Source organism: Zootoca vivipara, chromosome 4 (assembly GCF_965207765.1).
Source record: "Zootoca vivipara chromosome 4, rZooViv2.hap1.1, whole genome shotgun sequence".
NCBI lineage: Eukaryota > Metazoa > Chordata > Lepidosauria > Squamata > Lacertidae > Zootoca > Zootoca vivipara.
In genome coordinates, this window is record NC_142587.1 from 64,086,486 (window position 1) to 64,102,931 (window position 16,446).

At 45.7% G+C, this 16,446-nt stretch overlaps 1 protein-coding gene across 3 annotated transcripts in view; it reads left to right on the forward strand.

Annotated features, from left to right (window-relative positions):
* RCSD1 (RCSD domain containing 1) overlaps positions 1-13,650 on the forward strand; it is a 33,226-nt gene extending 19,576 nt beyond the window's left edge. For 2 of the 3 annotated variants that reach the window (XM_035115441.3, XM_035115442.3), the window contains exons 3-6: positions 2,333-2,422; positions 3,866-3,928; positions 5,669-5,866; positions 12,664-13,650. In XM_035115441.3, the coding sequence (XP_034971332.2) occupies positions 2,333-2,422; positions 3,866-3,928; positions 5,669-5,866; positions 12,664-13,278 (966 nt within the window). In that variant the 3' untranslated portion in view covers positions 13,279-13,650. Of the gene's footprint in view, positions 1-2,332; positions 2,423-3,809; positions 3,929-5,668; positions 5,867-12,663 lie in introns of all 3 variants that reach the window. The other variant, XM_060273655.2, reaches the window with a different exon arrangement.
* Positions 13,651-16,446: the final 2,796 nt, after the last annotated feature.

Sequence of the window (16,446 nt, forward strand, 5' to 3'; positions counted from 1 at the left end):
TTTCCCTGGGAAAGGCCTTGCCCTAGTTGTTTAAAATGTTTTAAAATGTTTTAAACTACTTTAAAACTTGTGTGTTTTAAAATTGAGGGGGTTTGGCTGTTGTTGTTTTAATTAAGGGGTGTAAGATGTGCCTGGGAAGAGAGGAGCTGGGGAGAGCAGGGGGCACCCCAATCACAGTGGTTATGGGAATGGGGAGGTATAGTGTTAGTAACTGTGCCATGTGCCCGGCCTCCCTCCAACCAGGGGAATTATGGTAGCCCTATCAGCCACCCCTCGGTTCTGTGGCTGCTGATATAAAGCTTTTAATGGCTCAAGACTGCAATGCCTCAAGGGCCACCTCTACTCATATGAACTGACCCAGATCCTGCAATCATCATCTGAAGCCCTTCTTCATCTGCCCCCTCCATGAGATGCCCAGAGGGTGGCACCCCATTTGTGGAATGCTCTCCCCAGAGAGGCTTGCCTGGCACCTTCATATTTTTAGGCACCTGGGGAAATGTTTTTTCTATAACCAAGCCTTTGGCTGATAAAATATTGTATGGACTTCGCAATGTGTTTGTGGGAGGGGGACTATTGATTTGTTTTTATTGTATTAAGTATTTTGTGTCCCTTTTGTACTTTGATATTGTGAACCACCCTGTGATCTTTGGATGAAGGGCAGTATACAAATTTAATAATAATGTAAATCATGTGTGCTTATGCTTTATTAATCATAGAAATGCATTTATTTATTTTGCATTACTATTCATTTTGCTGTTGAATGAAATGGTGTGCAACTAGATTTTCATTCATGCCAATTGCTGCTGGCACTAAACTGTACAAAATTAATGAAATCTTCAGTTTTAGAAAACAACAGTGCAAGAAGAGAGGACATGTGTTTGCATGCAAAAAATGCCTTAACTTGAGCTGGGATTTTTAGAACTTTCCTAATACTTTTCCACAATAAATTTGCATTTTTATTTATTTTTACTAATTTATCTTAATTCTTTCTTCAATGTAGCAAGTCCATTGCTATGGTGCCTGTTTTGTATTATCGTTAGTAGCAGCATTATTTAATATAGGTATATAGCACTGAATGCCAAAATAGGCTTCTAAGCTGTTTACAAGTATAAAACCAATAATACAAGTGTTAAAATATAAACAACCATAATTAAAATGCACCAGGAAGCAATCCTATTAAATCATTTTAAAAATTCATAAGTAAAATATGCAACAAAACAATCCCATTAAAACAACACAGCAATTAAGGAAACGTTTGTGTTAAATAGGTATGTCTTCAAAAGCCAATGGAGTGCCAGTACAGATAGGACCTCTAAAACTTCAGCAAGAAGTGCATTCCATAACACCAGTGACACCAGTAGAAAAAGCCTTATCAACACAGACACACATCTCTAATTGTTTGTAAATCTTCCATTTCCATCATTTTATAAACTGAGCACCCCCTCTCCTACATCGGAGCGCACACAAGCTATGGCTTATTTTTAAGGATGCATATGCAAGCAGTAACAGTTACCCACTTCGTATCAATGATGTATTAATAGGATACTGTACAATTTTTACCAGATCAGGGCTTATAGCAGTATTGTGCAGAGGTTAAAATGCAATTAGAGCATGCATCATAAAGGGCTCCAAGGTGCTGATAATCAGGAACCACTGTAGTATATTTCCTTAATGTTTTCATTCTGTTTACAGCTGCAAGAACTGCAAATACCATTTTCATAGGCACTTGCAAAATTGCCCGAGTCTCACCCCCTTGTTCCTTCTTACTGTTACAAATTCTTGCAACTAGTCTGATAGTACTTGTTAATATAACTTTGCACCTTAAGTCTTGCTTGGTGACAGTCAGTTATGAAAAAGCTTTCAAATGTAACAAGCTCTGCTTCTTCACAGGAGCTAATGAACTCAGAAAACAATTTATTCTCCTTACTTTGCCTTGAGACACAGCACAGGAATGTGGAGAGTGTTGTGTCACTTGTTATCAGTGATGTTATAGACACTATGCAATAGGTGACTGTGACACCTTCTGCCCAGCATAGAGTAGTGTAGTAATTTTGTTGAGTGGAGAAAGCATTGCATATTTCTAACAAGAAACAAATCCATAACAGAAAAGACAGGTGAGTCTAGCAAATTAATGATTGTTGTTGTTGTTGTTGGCCTCCATCTGTCTTGAGAGACATTAGTGGAGTTCTGCTAAATGGGCAGTAACATCTCAAGAGCTTTTCCCAACCATCTGCTCTTAGGCCCTTTCCCGATATAAAGATTGCATTTTTCCATTTGATTTCCTTCCTTCCTTCCTCCTCTGTCAACTGATAAGCCCCTCCTCTATTTTTAGATACCAGTCACTAAACCAACCCGTAGAAAACCACCATGCTCCCTTCCTCTCCACACAAACAAGGCAGAGCTTGGTCAGAATGGTGAGCTAGTAAGTATCAGTGTTTTGAAGAAGTTCTTGTTTCCTTTCCTTTTGTAAGCAGTGTCAGTCTCTCTAAAGATGTAATGGTCCAGATGTAATGGTCTGATGGGTGGGCTGGCTAACTAAATGAGTATCAGGTTGATGTTGTTATGTTACACATTTCCTATGTCACTTTAGATCCCAATGACATCCTTCAATGCTGACAGAGTAGGGAAAGTCAGTCTTATTACAGGTCAAACAACGGTGCACACACACAATTGGTGCTCTCCTACCACTGGGACATGATTCCATCCACACGAACCAGTGATACTGCTGAGCCATGGCACAGCTGTATAAATGCACTACTACTTGAAGAAAGATACCTTCCAGGCTAGCCTATGGGTGCCCTACCTCATTAAGGTTAAGGCGAGTGTTCCTGTGTAGCATATGGGACAAGAAAGGGCAGCTCTGTCTACTTAGACAGTATGAGATGTCAGCTTTGCTTGGATCATATACAACTAGAATAAGTATCAGTCTGTTTGGAGAATCTGAATTGATTTTCTAGCTGAGGATCTAGAACAGGCTTCTCTAAACCGGTGCCCTCCATATGTTTCTTCATCTGCACCAGCCAGCACAGCCATGCTTGTTGGGGCTGGTGTAGGTTGTCACCCAAAATATCTGGAGGGCACAAAGATGGGGAAGGCTTATCTAAAAGGATAAAGGAACACAGAAGCCACATCTCTCTATGAACAAGCCAGCTGTTCCAGAAGAAAATGGGTATACATGTACACATGGTTCAATATGATATTATTTATTATATTTAATTGTCACTACAAAAATTGCCTTACCTTTTTTTTAAAAAAAAACCATACAATACAAAATTTAAAATACATCAGAATGTTTTTGTTGGGTTTTTTAATGCAAAATTAGTAGGATATCCAGTCTTCAAGTGCATGCCATGAGGCCTGGCCTGCACCCTCTAAGTTAGCCTGCTGCCCTCAAGTGCAGTCAAGAATGCTGTCCTGTCACCAGTATGGAAGTAAAAAAAAAAATCCAGACTGCTTGTCTTCTGGATATGAAATGGAGGGGTGGAAGCATCCTGCCTTCACCTCAGGCATCAAAATATCTTGGGCTACCCTAAGGTGGAAACGGCAGCAATGGACCCTAAGTGGCGCCAAGGCCTCGTGTGTTTGCCCAGCATGCTAAGGCCAAGCTGTCCTTTCTCCTAAAACTGTTGGAGAACCCACTTTTTGCCCACCTTGAGGTTCCCACATGCATGCTGACGCTTCCCTCTTATTTCTCAGGAGCCCAGTTGTGGCCACTGTTGACTTATTAGGTAAATTCATTATCAGAAGGATTGTAACGACAGCTCATTTTGTTCCTTTTCCACCTTTCTCCATCCCTTATGTGCACACAGCCTTAATGTGTAGCAAACTGCCTATTTGCAGCAATCTCCTGTTTCTCTTTCTACAGAAGCCATCTTCACATCCTCTAAAGGTTAAGGTAAAAAGCTCTCCCCTAATTGAAAAGCTACAGGTAAGATCTGATTACATACGTATTTTTCACTGTATCTGAAGAAGTGTGCATGCACACGAAAGCTCATACCAAAATAAAAACTTAGTTGGTCTTTAAGGTGCTACTGAAGGAATTTTTTTTATTTTAATACGTATTACAAGTTAGGCTGCAGTCCTATACTCCAAGGGAAGCTATCCCCTCAGCTCCTCCAAGTAAATATTTCTGGGCCCCCAAAACACCTCACTGATTTTGTTAGTCACAGCAGAAAGAAAAAATGTTCAAAAAATTACCACCCAGCCCAGCACCTTAATAGGATGTAAATCATCCCCTAACTTGTCATTGGATCAATAATTTGATGAATTGGATGGGGCCCTCACCTCGGTTGATCAGCATACATCAGCTGCAGAGGGGGGCTGTGTGTGTTATATACACATGTGAGAGTGTGGGGTAGCCATATCCACCATTAGCATGTGACCCTCAGATGACTGGCTAAGGGTGAATGTGGCTTTTGGGACAAAAAGGGTTAGCCATCTTTGCTATACATGTATTCCCCTTTTTATCACTTTCCATGTGCTTTTAAAATTGCAATGGTATTTGCTTCTCTCAGTAATGCCTGCTTGATGCTAGTGTGGCTAATTGTTAAAGATGAGAGAGTCTGATTTTGTCCCAGCTCATGCTACTGGTATTATGAACTTGGCCCTAGTAATCCACTACAAAAGCATTCCAGGATCCCAGCAATATGAGCTTCCTCATATCACTGCCCTGCTAATGACACCCAGGTTCAGACATGAACAACATCACAACCACATGCTTTTCTCCTGTGGTATTTTTGGTAGTCATCTGGACTGGAAGTGAGAAAGATTTCACAACACTGGAAGCTTAGGAGCATTCTCCTGATGAAGATGGATAGAGAGATTTAAATCTAATATTATGGCTTTGTTCACAAGCTCTCCCATGCCAAGTCACTGAAGATATATTCTCTTGGCTGAGGGGCTGGAAAATCCTTCAAGCTTTCACTGACACAAGAATAGTCTTTGGATCCAGCTATTTGGGAAGGGCAACTATCCTGTCATATCTTCTCTTCTCCAGATAATTTGTTAACATTGTCACTGCTAGATACATCTGCTGTCTAAATAAATGTTTTAAGAGCAAGGGCTCCCCCTACAGTCATGTTAAACAATAGTAATTTCCAAATGGTGGGCAGTAGGTCATTCTGGAAGCTTGGGGGCAGGTGGAGAACCTCTGAGCCTGCAGATGTTGTTGGACTACAACTCCCATCATCCCTAACTATTGGCTATGCTGGTGGGGGTTGATGAAGGCCATAGGCTCCGTGCCTCACATCAAAAAGCAAACAGGATTCCGAGAGGTACTTCTGTATACAGCACAAGGACAAATGGAGCACTGTCTGTCAGCTTCTTTCTCCTGAGTTTCAGTGTAGCCTTTGTAGAACTCAGCAGAGAGGGGAAGGGGGGCAAAACTAGAATTATTTGGCCTTGCCTGTTGGTTGCTCTGGCTCCACCTACCATTGATCTCTCTGCCTTCCAACCCACCAGTGCCAATGGGAACCTGCCACCACCAAATGCATGTGTCCAGTGACAGTGATTGGTGTGGCATTGAAACCTGGGTTTTGAGTTAAAACAAACAGTTGAGAACATGTGTGTTAATATATTAATCTGTTAAGTGTACTTCACATCGATAACAAACTTTTGGTAATAGGTGGGAAGATAATATTGAGGCACAACTGTTTTCTTTTCTTTGCAGGCCAATCTGGCATTTGCTCCAGCTGCCCTGCTGCCAGGAGCTTCTCCGAAAAGCCCTGGCCTAAAAGTAATGGTTTCTCCATTTAACAGCCCTCCATCCACTCCTGTCAGCCCAAAGTCTCAATCAAGTGAAGCTGATGAGACACCAGTTAGTTTTGATAAGCCACCAGAGGGCACTCATCTTCAATTTTATAACAAGGTATGGTATATGTGTGCTAGTCTTTCACAACTTGTTAGGAGAGAGAGAGAGAGAGAGAGAGAGAGAGAGAGAGAGAGAGAGAGAGAGAGAGAGAGAGAGAGAGAATATGGCTTTCTGTATTGGGGAAAGGTTCTGGAGATCAGAGGCACCCATGCTTCCTCCTGCCCTGCCCTGCCTCTCTGTTGCTGCTCAGCTGGACAAGATATACAGATATATATTTTTATTTTTGAATCTGCTGTTTTGCACACACACAAAACCAGTAAATTGTAAAACATGTTTTGGGTTTATTTGTTTGTTTTTTAATGTCCATTTTGCCTACTGTGAAAGATGCTTGAAATGTTTGCTTTGTTGGAAGTTTAATTCTTGCACAATGCCATGGACAAAACAATTTTTTAAAAGGCCTGTGCACACTGGTAAATAAATATATGCCCACGTGCAGTAAAGTACATATTTATGGAACATTTGGAGGGTGGGGAAGTAGTAATTGAGTGGAAGTGATAAAACACACAGCACAAGCACCACTATTTATTTATTTATTTAATATACCACTGAAATTAATCTTGTGTAGAAAAAAGCACATAAAAGTGCACATAGAAAAATCAACCCACATATGCATTACTGTGAGCACCATCTTAATCTAGACCTCCTTACTTCTGTCTGGTTTCCCTGATATTCCTTTCTTGTGCTTCCTGAAATATACTCGGAGTCGAGAGTGAATTTCATGCTCTTTATTCAGCTCATATTCATCAAGGAGAAGAAGAGAAGACGAATGGCTCTTTTCCCAAAACCATCTGCTTATATACATTATTTACACAATGGGCCTTGCGTGATTGGCTACTTCAGGGCTACACCTGTGGGCCAATCAGGTTGCAGATTCACTTCTGCCAGCCGCCTGATTGGCTGCTCCTGCAGGCCAATCAGGTTGCGGATTCACTTCTGCCAGCCGCCTGATTGGCTGCTCCAGCAGGCCAATCAGGTTGCGGATTCACTTCCACCTGGAGTTGGATTGGGTAGCTCCCGCTGATTCTGAATCCTATTGTTCTAGGATTCAGCTCAGTACATAACACCCCTCCCCTCTAAGTTCCAGTCCTGCCCGGGAAGTTGCATTCGTAGTCCCCAAGGTCTGCTGGCCGCCTCCGTGTGCGTTGTGGCCTGGGGTGTTCCTTGGTCAGGGGTTCTGGTTCTGGCTCGTGTTCCGAGGCTGCTGGCTGTGCCGGGGCTGTCTGGTCTGGCGCCACTGAACCACTAGGTTGTGACTCTGGTTCCGGTGTCCTTCCAGCCTCGGGGCGCCCCTCTGTGCCTACTGCTTCTGCTTCCCCTGCCCACCCCTCTCGCTCTACAGGCCTCACTGCCCTGCTGTCCCCTTGGGACCCCTCTGTCCCGCTCTCCTCCCGGGTTCCTCCTGGGAATCGTCGCCGTAGCTGGTCGCAGTGGCGGCGCCAACATTGCCCCCCTTCTGTTAGTACCTCGTACGACACGGGACCGGTCACCTTGGTGACTGTGGCGGGTACCCATGCTGGGCCTGCCCCAAAATTCTTTGCATACACTGGGTCCTGGGCCACAAATGTCCGGGGGGTTCCTGCCTTTCCCCACCACTACCTCATCCTGAGCTCTGTCGGGGTGAAGTCGGTCCAGTCTAGTTGCAAGGCGCCGGCCCATGAGTAGTTCAGCTGGGCTCCGGCCCGTCGTTGTGCTTGGGGTGCTGTGCTGTGCTAGAAGAAATGCGGCAAGGCGGTATTCCCAGTCCCCTTGTGTTATGCGGCGGAGGCTGTCCTTGGTGGTCCGCACCATGCGCTCCGCTTGGCCATTGGTGGCAGGGTGGAATGGTGCTGAGCGGATGTGGCGGATGGCGTTCTGCGCTGTGAAGGTCTGGAACTCCTCTGACGTGAATGCGGTTCCATTGTCCGAGACGAGGGTGTCAGGGAGCCCGTGGGTTGCAAACAGCTTACGTAGTACCCGGATGGCTGCCGCCGTAGAAGTGGACGGTACCAGTGCGACCTCCAGCCATTTGGTGTAGGAATCCACCACTATGAAGAATGTTTTTCCCTGGAAGGGGCCAGCGAAGTCCACGTGCAAGCGTGACCATGGATGTCGGGCGGACTCCCAGGGCTGGACTGGGGCCCTTGGGGGATCCGGGCGGGATTCTTGGCAGGTCTGGCAGTGTTGGACCCAGGCCTCTATCTCTCTGTCAATCCCCGGCCACCACACATAACTCCTGGCAAGGGCCTTCATCCTCACTACCCCTGGGTGTGTCTCGTGTAGGGCTGTGAGGACCCTTTTGCGGAGGGGCTGGGGAACAACAACCCTGCTTCCCCATAACAGGCACCCCTTGTGGGCCGACAGTTCATGTTTGCGGTTTGTGTAGCCAGCGAATTCTGGCCCGGGGCTGCTGCTGGGCCATCCTCGCCACACCCAGTCCAGGACCCGGGAGATGACCCTATCTTTTGTGGAATGGTGCGCAACTTCTTGTGCCTGAATGGGTCGGTCGGGAAGCAGCTCCAGGGTCATAACCTCTTGCGCAGGCGCTGGGTCGGGGCCTGTTTCTGGTAGTGGTAGCCTGCTGAGTGCGTCTGCGTGGCCCATCGCCTTCCCAGGGCGGTGGATTAGTGCATACTGGTAGCCGGCAAGGAAAATTGACCACCTGAGGACACGTGGAGACAACACTTGGGGGGTCTGCTTCTCGGGGGCAAACAGGCCAAGCAACGGCTTGTGGTCAGTCACTATGGTAAAGGGCCGCCCGTACAAGAAATCATGGAATTTTTTTACGCCCTTCACGATTGCCAGACCCTCCTTGTCAATCTGTGAGTAGTTTCGTTCGGCTGCAGCAAGCGTCTGGGAGAAGTATGCCACCGGCACCTCTCTTCCATCCGGGAGTTGGTGTCCCAGGACAGCGCCGATGCCATAGGGAGAGGCGTCGCATGCCAGCACCACTGGCAGCCTCTCGTCGAAGTGTGCCAAGACCGAGTTTGAGACGAGCAAGTCCTTGACTGCCTGGAATGCGGCCCTTTGTCGCTGGCCCCACACCCAAGGGGCCCTTTTATCTAGGAGTCTGTGTAGGGGCTCCGCTACCGCTGCCTTATGGGGAAGGAAGGCATGGTAAAAGTTCAATAGTCCCAAGAATGACTGAAGTTCGGGCTTGCTCTTGGGCGCTGGGGCCTCACAAATGGCCCGTACCTTGTCACCGGTTGGATGGACCCCTTCTGCGTCCACCTTAAATCCCAGAAAGTCCACCTGCGGCACTCCCAGTAAACACTTTTCCCGCTTCACCTTGAGGCCCGCCGTCTGGAAACGGTGCAGGACGGAGCGGAGGCGGTCCTCAAATTCCTCTGGTGTGGGCCCGGCGATCAGTACATCATCGAAGAAGGGGGTGACGCCAGGAATCCCTTTAAGGAGAGAGTCCATTAGATTCTGGAATATGCCTGGTGCCACGCTAACGCCAAATTGCAGCCGCTTTACTCTGAATGCCCCTCTGTGCGTCACAATCGTCTGAGCCTCTGCTGTGGCTTCGTCCACAGGCAACTGTTGATACGCTTGGGCCAAGTCCAGTTTGCCAAAGATTTTTGACCCAGCCAGGGTGGCGAGGACATGGCTGACCACTGGCACTGGGTATGCATGGGCCGTGAGAGCCTTGTTTATGGTGCATTTGTAGTCTGCACAGATGCGGACCGAACCGTTAGGCTTGACGGGTGTGACAATTGGAGTTTCCCAGGGGGCGTTGGGCACCGGCTCCAGCACTCCTTGCTCCACGAGCCGGTCCAATTCCTCGTCTATGCGGGGTTTCAGGGCGAACGGGACCCGGCGGGCCTTGTGCCTGATGGGTCGTACAGCGGGGTCTAGCTGTAGGGCAATGGGGGGTCCTGTATATCGTCCCAATGCCCCATCGAAAACCCCTGGAAACTCTTTGCATATGGCGTCCACGTCCACTTGTAAGCTAGTGCGGTTCACCCCGGTAACGGCTAGCCCCAGAGGTCCAAACCATGCCAGTCCCAGTAAGCTAACGTAGGGGCCCTTAACTACCAGCAAGTCCAATTGTTGCTTTCGCCCTCGATATTGCACCCTGAAGGTCCCCACCCCCATTGTAGGGACCTTACGTTTCTGGAAGTCCCGGAGGGTGAATGGGGCCGGCCTTAGTTTGGGACCCCCATTAGGGCACAGTTCCCTTAATGTTCGGGCCGAGATTATGGATAGAGTTGAACCCGTGTCCAGCTCCATGCGGCATGGGGCTCCCTCTATCTGTACCTCTATATAAATTTTCTCTGTGCTGGGATGGGGCAACTGGAATACCTGGTAGTCCGTGATCTCCGTCGAGTTGCCTTGGTGCATGGTGCCGTGTGACCTGGGGCTCCTGGGTTGGTCATCTGATGCTTGTCGACGGGTGAGTCGAGCCCGACACACCCGGGCGATGTGTCCCAATTTTCTGCACTGCCTGCACTCTGCGTTGCGGAAACGACAGGTCCTCCTCTCGTGGTTCTCCCCGCAGCTTGCACAGTTCCCTCCTTCTCGTCGAGGCTGCTGTGGTGTGTGTGCTGCTTGAGTGCGCCGCTGTACTCGGTGTACTTCCTCCCTGTCAGATTCGGATTCGTCGGTGAGGTCTTCGTGGTAGACCCTCGGTTGGGATGGCGGGGCCGGTCGTGCCTCTTGCGTTGACCTCTCGGCGGCTTCGGTTGCCAGGGCTTCCTCCAGAGCAATCTGGAACGTGAGGTCTTTTTTGGCGTAGAGGCGTCGTTGCAACATCTCGTCCCTCAGGCCACCGACGAGGCGGTCACGAAGCATGTTCTCCAACTCTGAGAAGTTGCATAACCGGGCGGCTTGGCGGAGGGAGGTCACAAACCCAGTTATGGTTTCCCCCGGGGCTTGCCGCTTTGCGTAGAAGGCATTTCGGCAAGCTACCACCGAGGGCTGTGGTGAAAAGTGCTCCTTCAGCCGTTCCATTATTGTTTTGTAAGAGACGGTAGCGACATCTCTAGGTGCAAGGAGAGCCCGGGCGATTTCAAACGTCTCCTCTCCACAGACGCTGAAGAATGTCGCCCTCTTCATGGCATCGTTGGTGACTTCTTTCGCTTGCAGGAGGAAGTTGAAACGGGCGGCGTACCCTTCCCAGTCTCCTGATGCTGGTTTGAATGGCGAGAAGCTGCTGTCGGTTGCCATTCTGGGTTCCTTGGGTCCTGGAGCTGAAGCCTGGATGCACGGTGCGATGCAGCGGTGCAGCAGGTGGCGGTGCTGCGGTGCAGTGCGTGGTGGCGGTCAGCTCAGCAGGATCCCACCTTCGTCGCCAGTGAAATATACTCGGAGTCGAGAGTGAATTTCATGCTCTTTATTCAGCTCATATTCATCAAGGAGAAGAAGAGAAGACGAATGGCTCTTTTCCCAAAACCATCTGCTTATATACATTATTTACACAATGGGCCTTGCGTGATTGGCTACTTCAGGGCTACACCTGTGGGCCAATCAGGTTGCAGATTCACTTCTGCCAGCCGCCTGATTGGCTGCTCCTGCAGGCCAATCAGGTTGCGGATTCACTTCTGCCAGCCGCCTGATTGGCTGCTCCAGCAGGCCAATCAGGTTGCGGATTCACTTCCACCTGGAGTTGGATTGGGTAGCTCCCGCTGATTCTGAATCCTATTGTTCTAGGATTCAGCTCAGTACATAACACTTCCTCTCTTCCCTGATCTCCAAACAACCACTTTGGATTTGATCTGCTTGAAAGTTGGCCTTGCCTGTCCCTCTTGTGCAGGGGTCAACAACCTTTTTCAGCTGTGGGCCGGTCCACCGTCCCTCAGACCATGTGGTTGGCCAGACTATATTTTTGGGGGGGAAATGAACGAATTCCTATGACCCATAAATAACCCAGAGATGCATTTTTAATAAAAGCACACATTCTACTCATGTAAAAACACCAGGCTGGCCCTACAAATAACCCAGAGATGCATTTTAAATAAAAGGACATATTCTACTCATGTAAAAACACGCTGATTCCTGGACCATCCGTGGGCCGGATTGAGAAGGCGATTGGGCTGCATTCGGCCCACGGGCCTTCGGTTGCCTACCCCTGCTCTTGTGCTTTTGAGGACCTGATCCCAAAGTCAAAAGTTTAGCCATGACTACCGGTATCCCAGATATTGCAGTGCAGCATCAAGTACTCCTGGACCATTCACTGGTGCCACTGAACATGTGAAACATTTCTTTCACTTAGTCTGGGATCAAAAAATGAATTAATAAAAAGCTTTCCATAGAAATTGATTTCTTACTCATAAGTAGGAAGAGAATGAGCCACGACTCTTCAGCCTAAATTCTTGGTTTTCAGATTTGAACACAATCTCATGTTAATAATAATAATAATAATAATAATAATAATAATAATATTTATACCCCGCCCAGCCACTCTGGGCGGCTTCCAACCAAATATTAAAAACAGTACAGCATCAAACATTAAAAACTTCCCTAAACAAGGCTGCCTGTTAAGGTAGAATCCCTAAAGTTGGCATGGACCAGAGAAACATATTTGTCATCCATGCATGCTATGTTGCCCATCTGTGTAACAACACAACAGTCATATGCACACAAAGGTGGGCACAGAAAATAATATATTAACCTCTTCTCCCCTTTTGTGATAAGGGGCAACCATCTGTTCTCTCTCATGAAAATGAAGGTGATGCCAAATGCTATTGATGTAAAGGAGATATAGTACGGTATATGTCTATAAGTCTAAACATGTAAGCATCCATGTTGGGTGTTTTGTTCACTTTGCAGCACTGATCTCCTTTATGGTTTTAAATCACAGCTCTATCCATTTTCAGGTACGTACACGGGGGTCAATAAAACGCAGACCACCCTCTAGAAGATTTCGAAAGTCGCAATCAGAATATGGAGATGACCTAGATATAGGGGTGACAGTTTCATCTCAGGAGAATGGTGCCCAGGAGGAGAATGGTGTATTTATGGACAAGAAAAAGGCAACAAAGTCACTCTCTCCTCCTGTGGATGGTCTAGATCACCATGAGAAACAAAAAGAGATAGCATCTGATGGAAAAACCCCACCAGGACTAGTGTCCAGAAGAACAGAAAGCAATGAGATAGAAGCAGGAGCAGAGGAAATGGTGTTATGCAAAGACAGCAAAGAAGAGAAGCCATATCAGAATGTTTCAGGGGAAAATCCATATGAGAGCATCAAAGATGACAAAGAGAAGAATCCAGATCATGACAATGCAGAGGATACAACAATAAAATCACAGAAGAGCATTTTGAGTGATAGGGAAGATGATATTGCTTCTGACCAGGAAATAAAAGATAAAGGAGAGAGGATGGCTCAGTTAAGAGACAGTGAGGACACACAGCTGATATCAGACAAACAAGACACTGCAACTCCACAGCCTGCAGGAGACACAGAAACCTGTACAAGCTCCAGAGTGTGATAGATGTAAAATCATTGGGCACACAGTAAATGGGAAACCAAGGTTATGGAGGGGTTCCCACTACAGTACTTTCTTATGAATGAGCAAAAGCTCTTCCTTAAATGAAAACCCCAAGGATATCAGTGTTTTCCTTTGGTGGTTTTTAGGCTATTTACTGCAGCAGATCTGGTCATCTAGCACACCCTGATACAGACAATTAACATTCTAGGCTTTTCAAGCTGGTGGCACACCAAGAAGAATGACTGCGCAGAGAATTATTGTATGTTGACTTAAGGAATGCAACAATTACTGGGGCTTTTAAAGCATTTTTCATATAGAAAGAACTATTATGCATATTAGTTACGTTTTCTGATTAAAGTGGACATTTCCAAACCTCTTGTGGGTTGTCAGCTGTAAACTATGCTGCATGCATATCGATTACATGGTCACCCACACAACCACACAACCACACAAAACAATCCCTTCTGGTTTAGTTAGTGACTATGGAATAATTTGATATATGTGGTAAAGGAAAAAATTCCTTTTGCAGGAATAACATCTAGCAAACTCTTTTCCTCCCCTTTTCTGAAGTATACAAAGTCAGATCATTGTCCATCTTGCTCAGTAATGTCTATAATGACTGGTAACAGTGCTTTCCCCCAGCCCTATTTGGAGAGATCAAGAACTGAACCCAGGACATTCAGATGCAAACTATATGCACCATCACTAAGTTGCAAGCTCTCCCTATCACGTCCAGTTCTGCATATATTGGCCCCACATTACAAATATCACTGGGAAGATGGAAGGCAAGAGTAGACCATAACAGACCTGTGTGTGCACAATGTGCTGCTTAAATGTGTATATGTGCTGGAAGAGACCTTATTCTTTCATCTCCATTGGTGTTTGAGTGACTGTCACAAGTATATGATAGAGTAGTGCCCTTTACATTACTAATGACTATATAATTATCTGCCATCCTGCCCTTTGTAAGACAAACGTTTATTCATATATATACAGTATGTAGCCCTTGGAGTAAAGTATCTTCCCCACCCTAGAAAAGCTAGTCTCCCTGTAGAAGATCTCCATCCCTGCCCTAATATGTTTGACTAGTTCCCATGCCATGGCTACAGAAATGGAACTGGTGTAATAGCAGAAATAAACCTTTACTACTGTTCTTGAATGGTGGTGGGAATTATCTGTATAGAGCCAATATGTGATCAATAGTCATGCATGAACTAAAGTTGGACCTAAAGTTGTATACCTACAATATGGTATTTTGCAACAATAATCATTTATTTTATGATTATTCAAATTTGCTAAGAATTTTAAAATTAGTAATGTTTCTGCCTCAAGAAGCTGACCTATGAAAAGCAAAGCAGCATTGGCTGTGGAAACCCAGCCAGATGAGTGGGGTATAAATAATAAAATTATTATTATTATTATTATTATTATTATTATTATTATTATTATTATTTCCTAACTTGCCAGGAAATCACTGTACTGCTACCAGCTGTAACTAAGTAGGAATATGCGAGCAATAAGGTTCCCAAACAATTAATTTCAGATGGTCTTCAGGCAGAAAGCATCCTTACTAAATGAACTGGATCATCTTGTGGTTTTGGCTTTTTGTATAGGTCCTGGAAGGCACTTGCCATAAATACTAAGCCAGTTATTGAGTGGATTCCCTATGAAAACAATGTTTATGCTGCTAAAGCCCCAGTGTTCTGATGGTGAGTGGTGCCAAAAGTCTCTAAGGATAACACACCTTTTAGGTCAGGACTGGGGAACATGTGGCCTTCCAGATATTGCTTGACTACAACTCCTATCCCTGACCACTAGCCATGCTTGACAGAGCTGATGCAAATTGGAATCTGACATCAGGAGAACTACAGGTTCTCAAAGTCCTGGCAATTGTCCACCTTGTCTAATGGATTGGCTGGCGGTGAACATGAGATTGCTTTTCATCCCTTTCAAAAGGCCTGTCCTGGTAGAAGCTTCACACCTTACAGGTTCTGAACTTTAGCACTAAGATAGAAGTGCAAGAAACAGTATGCATTTCAAAAAGGTATCAAACTGCATTGGATTTCTATGTGACATAAGTACAGCTTTGCGGATCAGAACACAGGTGCGTCTCCACCATTGTTTTCCATAATGGCTAACTAGATGCTCTGTGACTCTCAAGCAAGGCATATTGAAGATAATCATTTCTTCTTTGTCCAAAGAATCTGGAAATCAAAACTTTACTGATTCATGACATAGAAGTTCTTTGTATGGATAATGTAATTGATAAGCCTATATTACATTAGTTTGCCTAATCCTTTTAAAGCAATCTATTCTAATGGCCAACACAGCATTCAGCAGCTGTGAATTCTGTATATTCACTATGAATTGTGCAAAAGGTGTTTTATTTCAGACAGATGATTTATTTATGTACATTCTTTCCTTTATTTTTAAAAATCATAGAACGCAACCCATATGGGCAACTCATTGTTTTGTTCATGCACTTCTTAGTGTGTAGCAAGGGATAGAACGACTGAACTGAAAATATTTTTTTCTTGCTACAGTGCTCAAAATAGATACACTGCTGACTATGCTCACGGCAAAGTCAAAGACCTGACACACACAGAAATTTTGTGGCAACCATCTGTCTTAATAAGACTTTGGATTTGTCATGTTTCTCTGGGTGAAAGCAAGGTCAACATGCCCTCTCTCTCATCTGCTGCAAAAGCCAAGGCAGTGATATGACTATTCAGGCTTGCCAACATTTCAATCCCACTCTTAATCTCACATGCTGAATCCAGAGGAAAGACAGCTGTCAAAACCCTTAGTTGCTGGGATGTGCTGGAAGGTATGCCCATTTACTGCCTAATGAGGCCCAACTCTGGTTTTGCACTCAGGTGAACCTAGGCATCCTCACTCAAGAATAGCTCAAAAGACCATAAGAGCATTGTTTCTTTATGGCAGCTTGCATTCATCATGTAACAGTGCCACTTCAGTGGACACTTCATGAAGACAGCAGGGCCACTGAGGAAATCTCTGATATTGCTACTGTTGGTTCATGTTCAGTTATTTGCTAGGTTTCTCTTCAGCACAAGGTTTGGCCCAATTTTAATACGAGGTGGAGAAAATGCATTACACACACACCCAATCCAGAAGTAGCGTGGAATGGCTGTTTACTTAAAACACTGA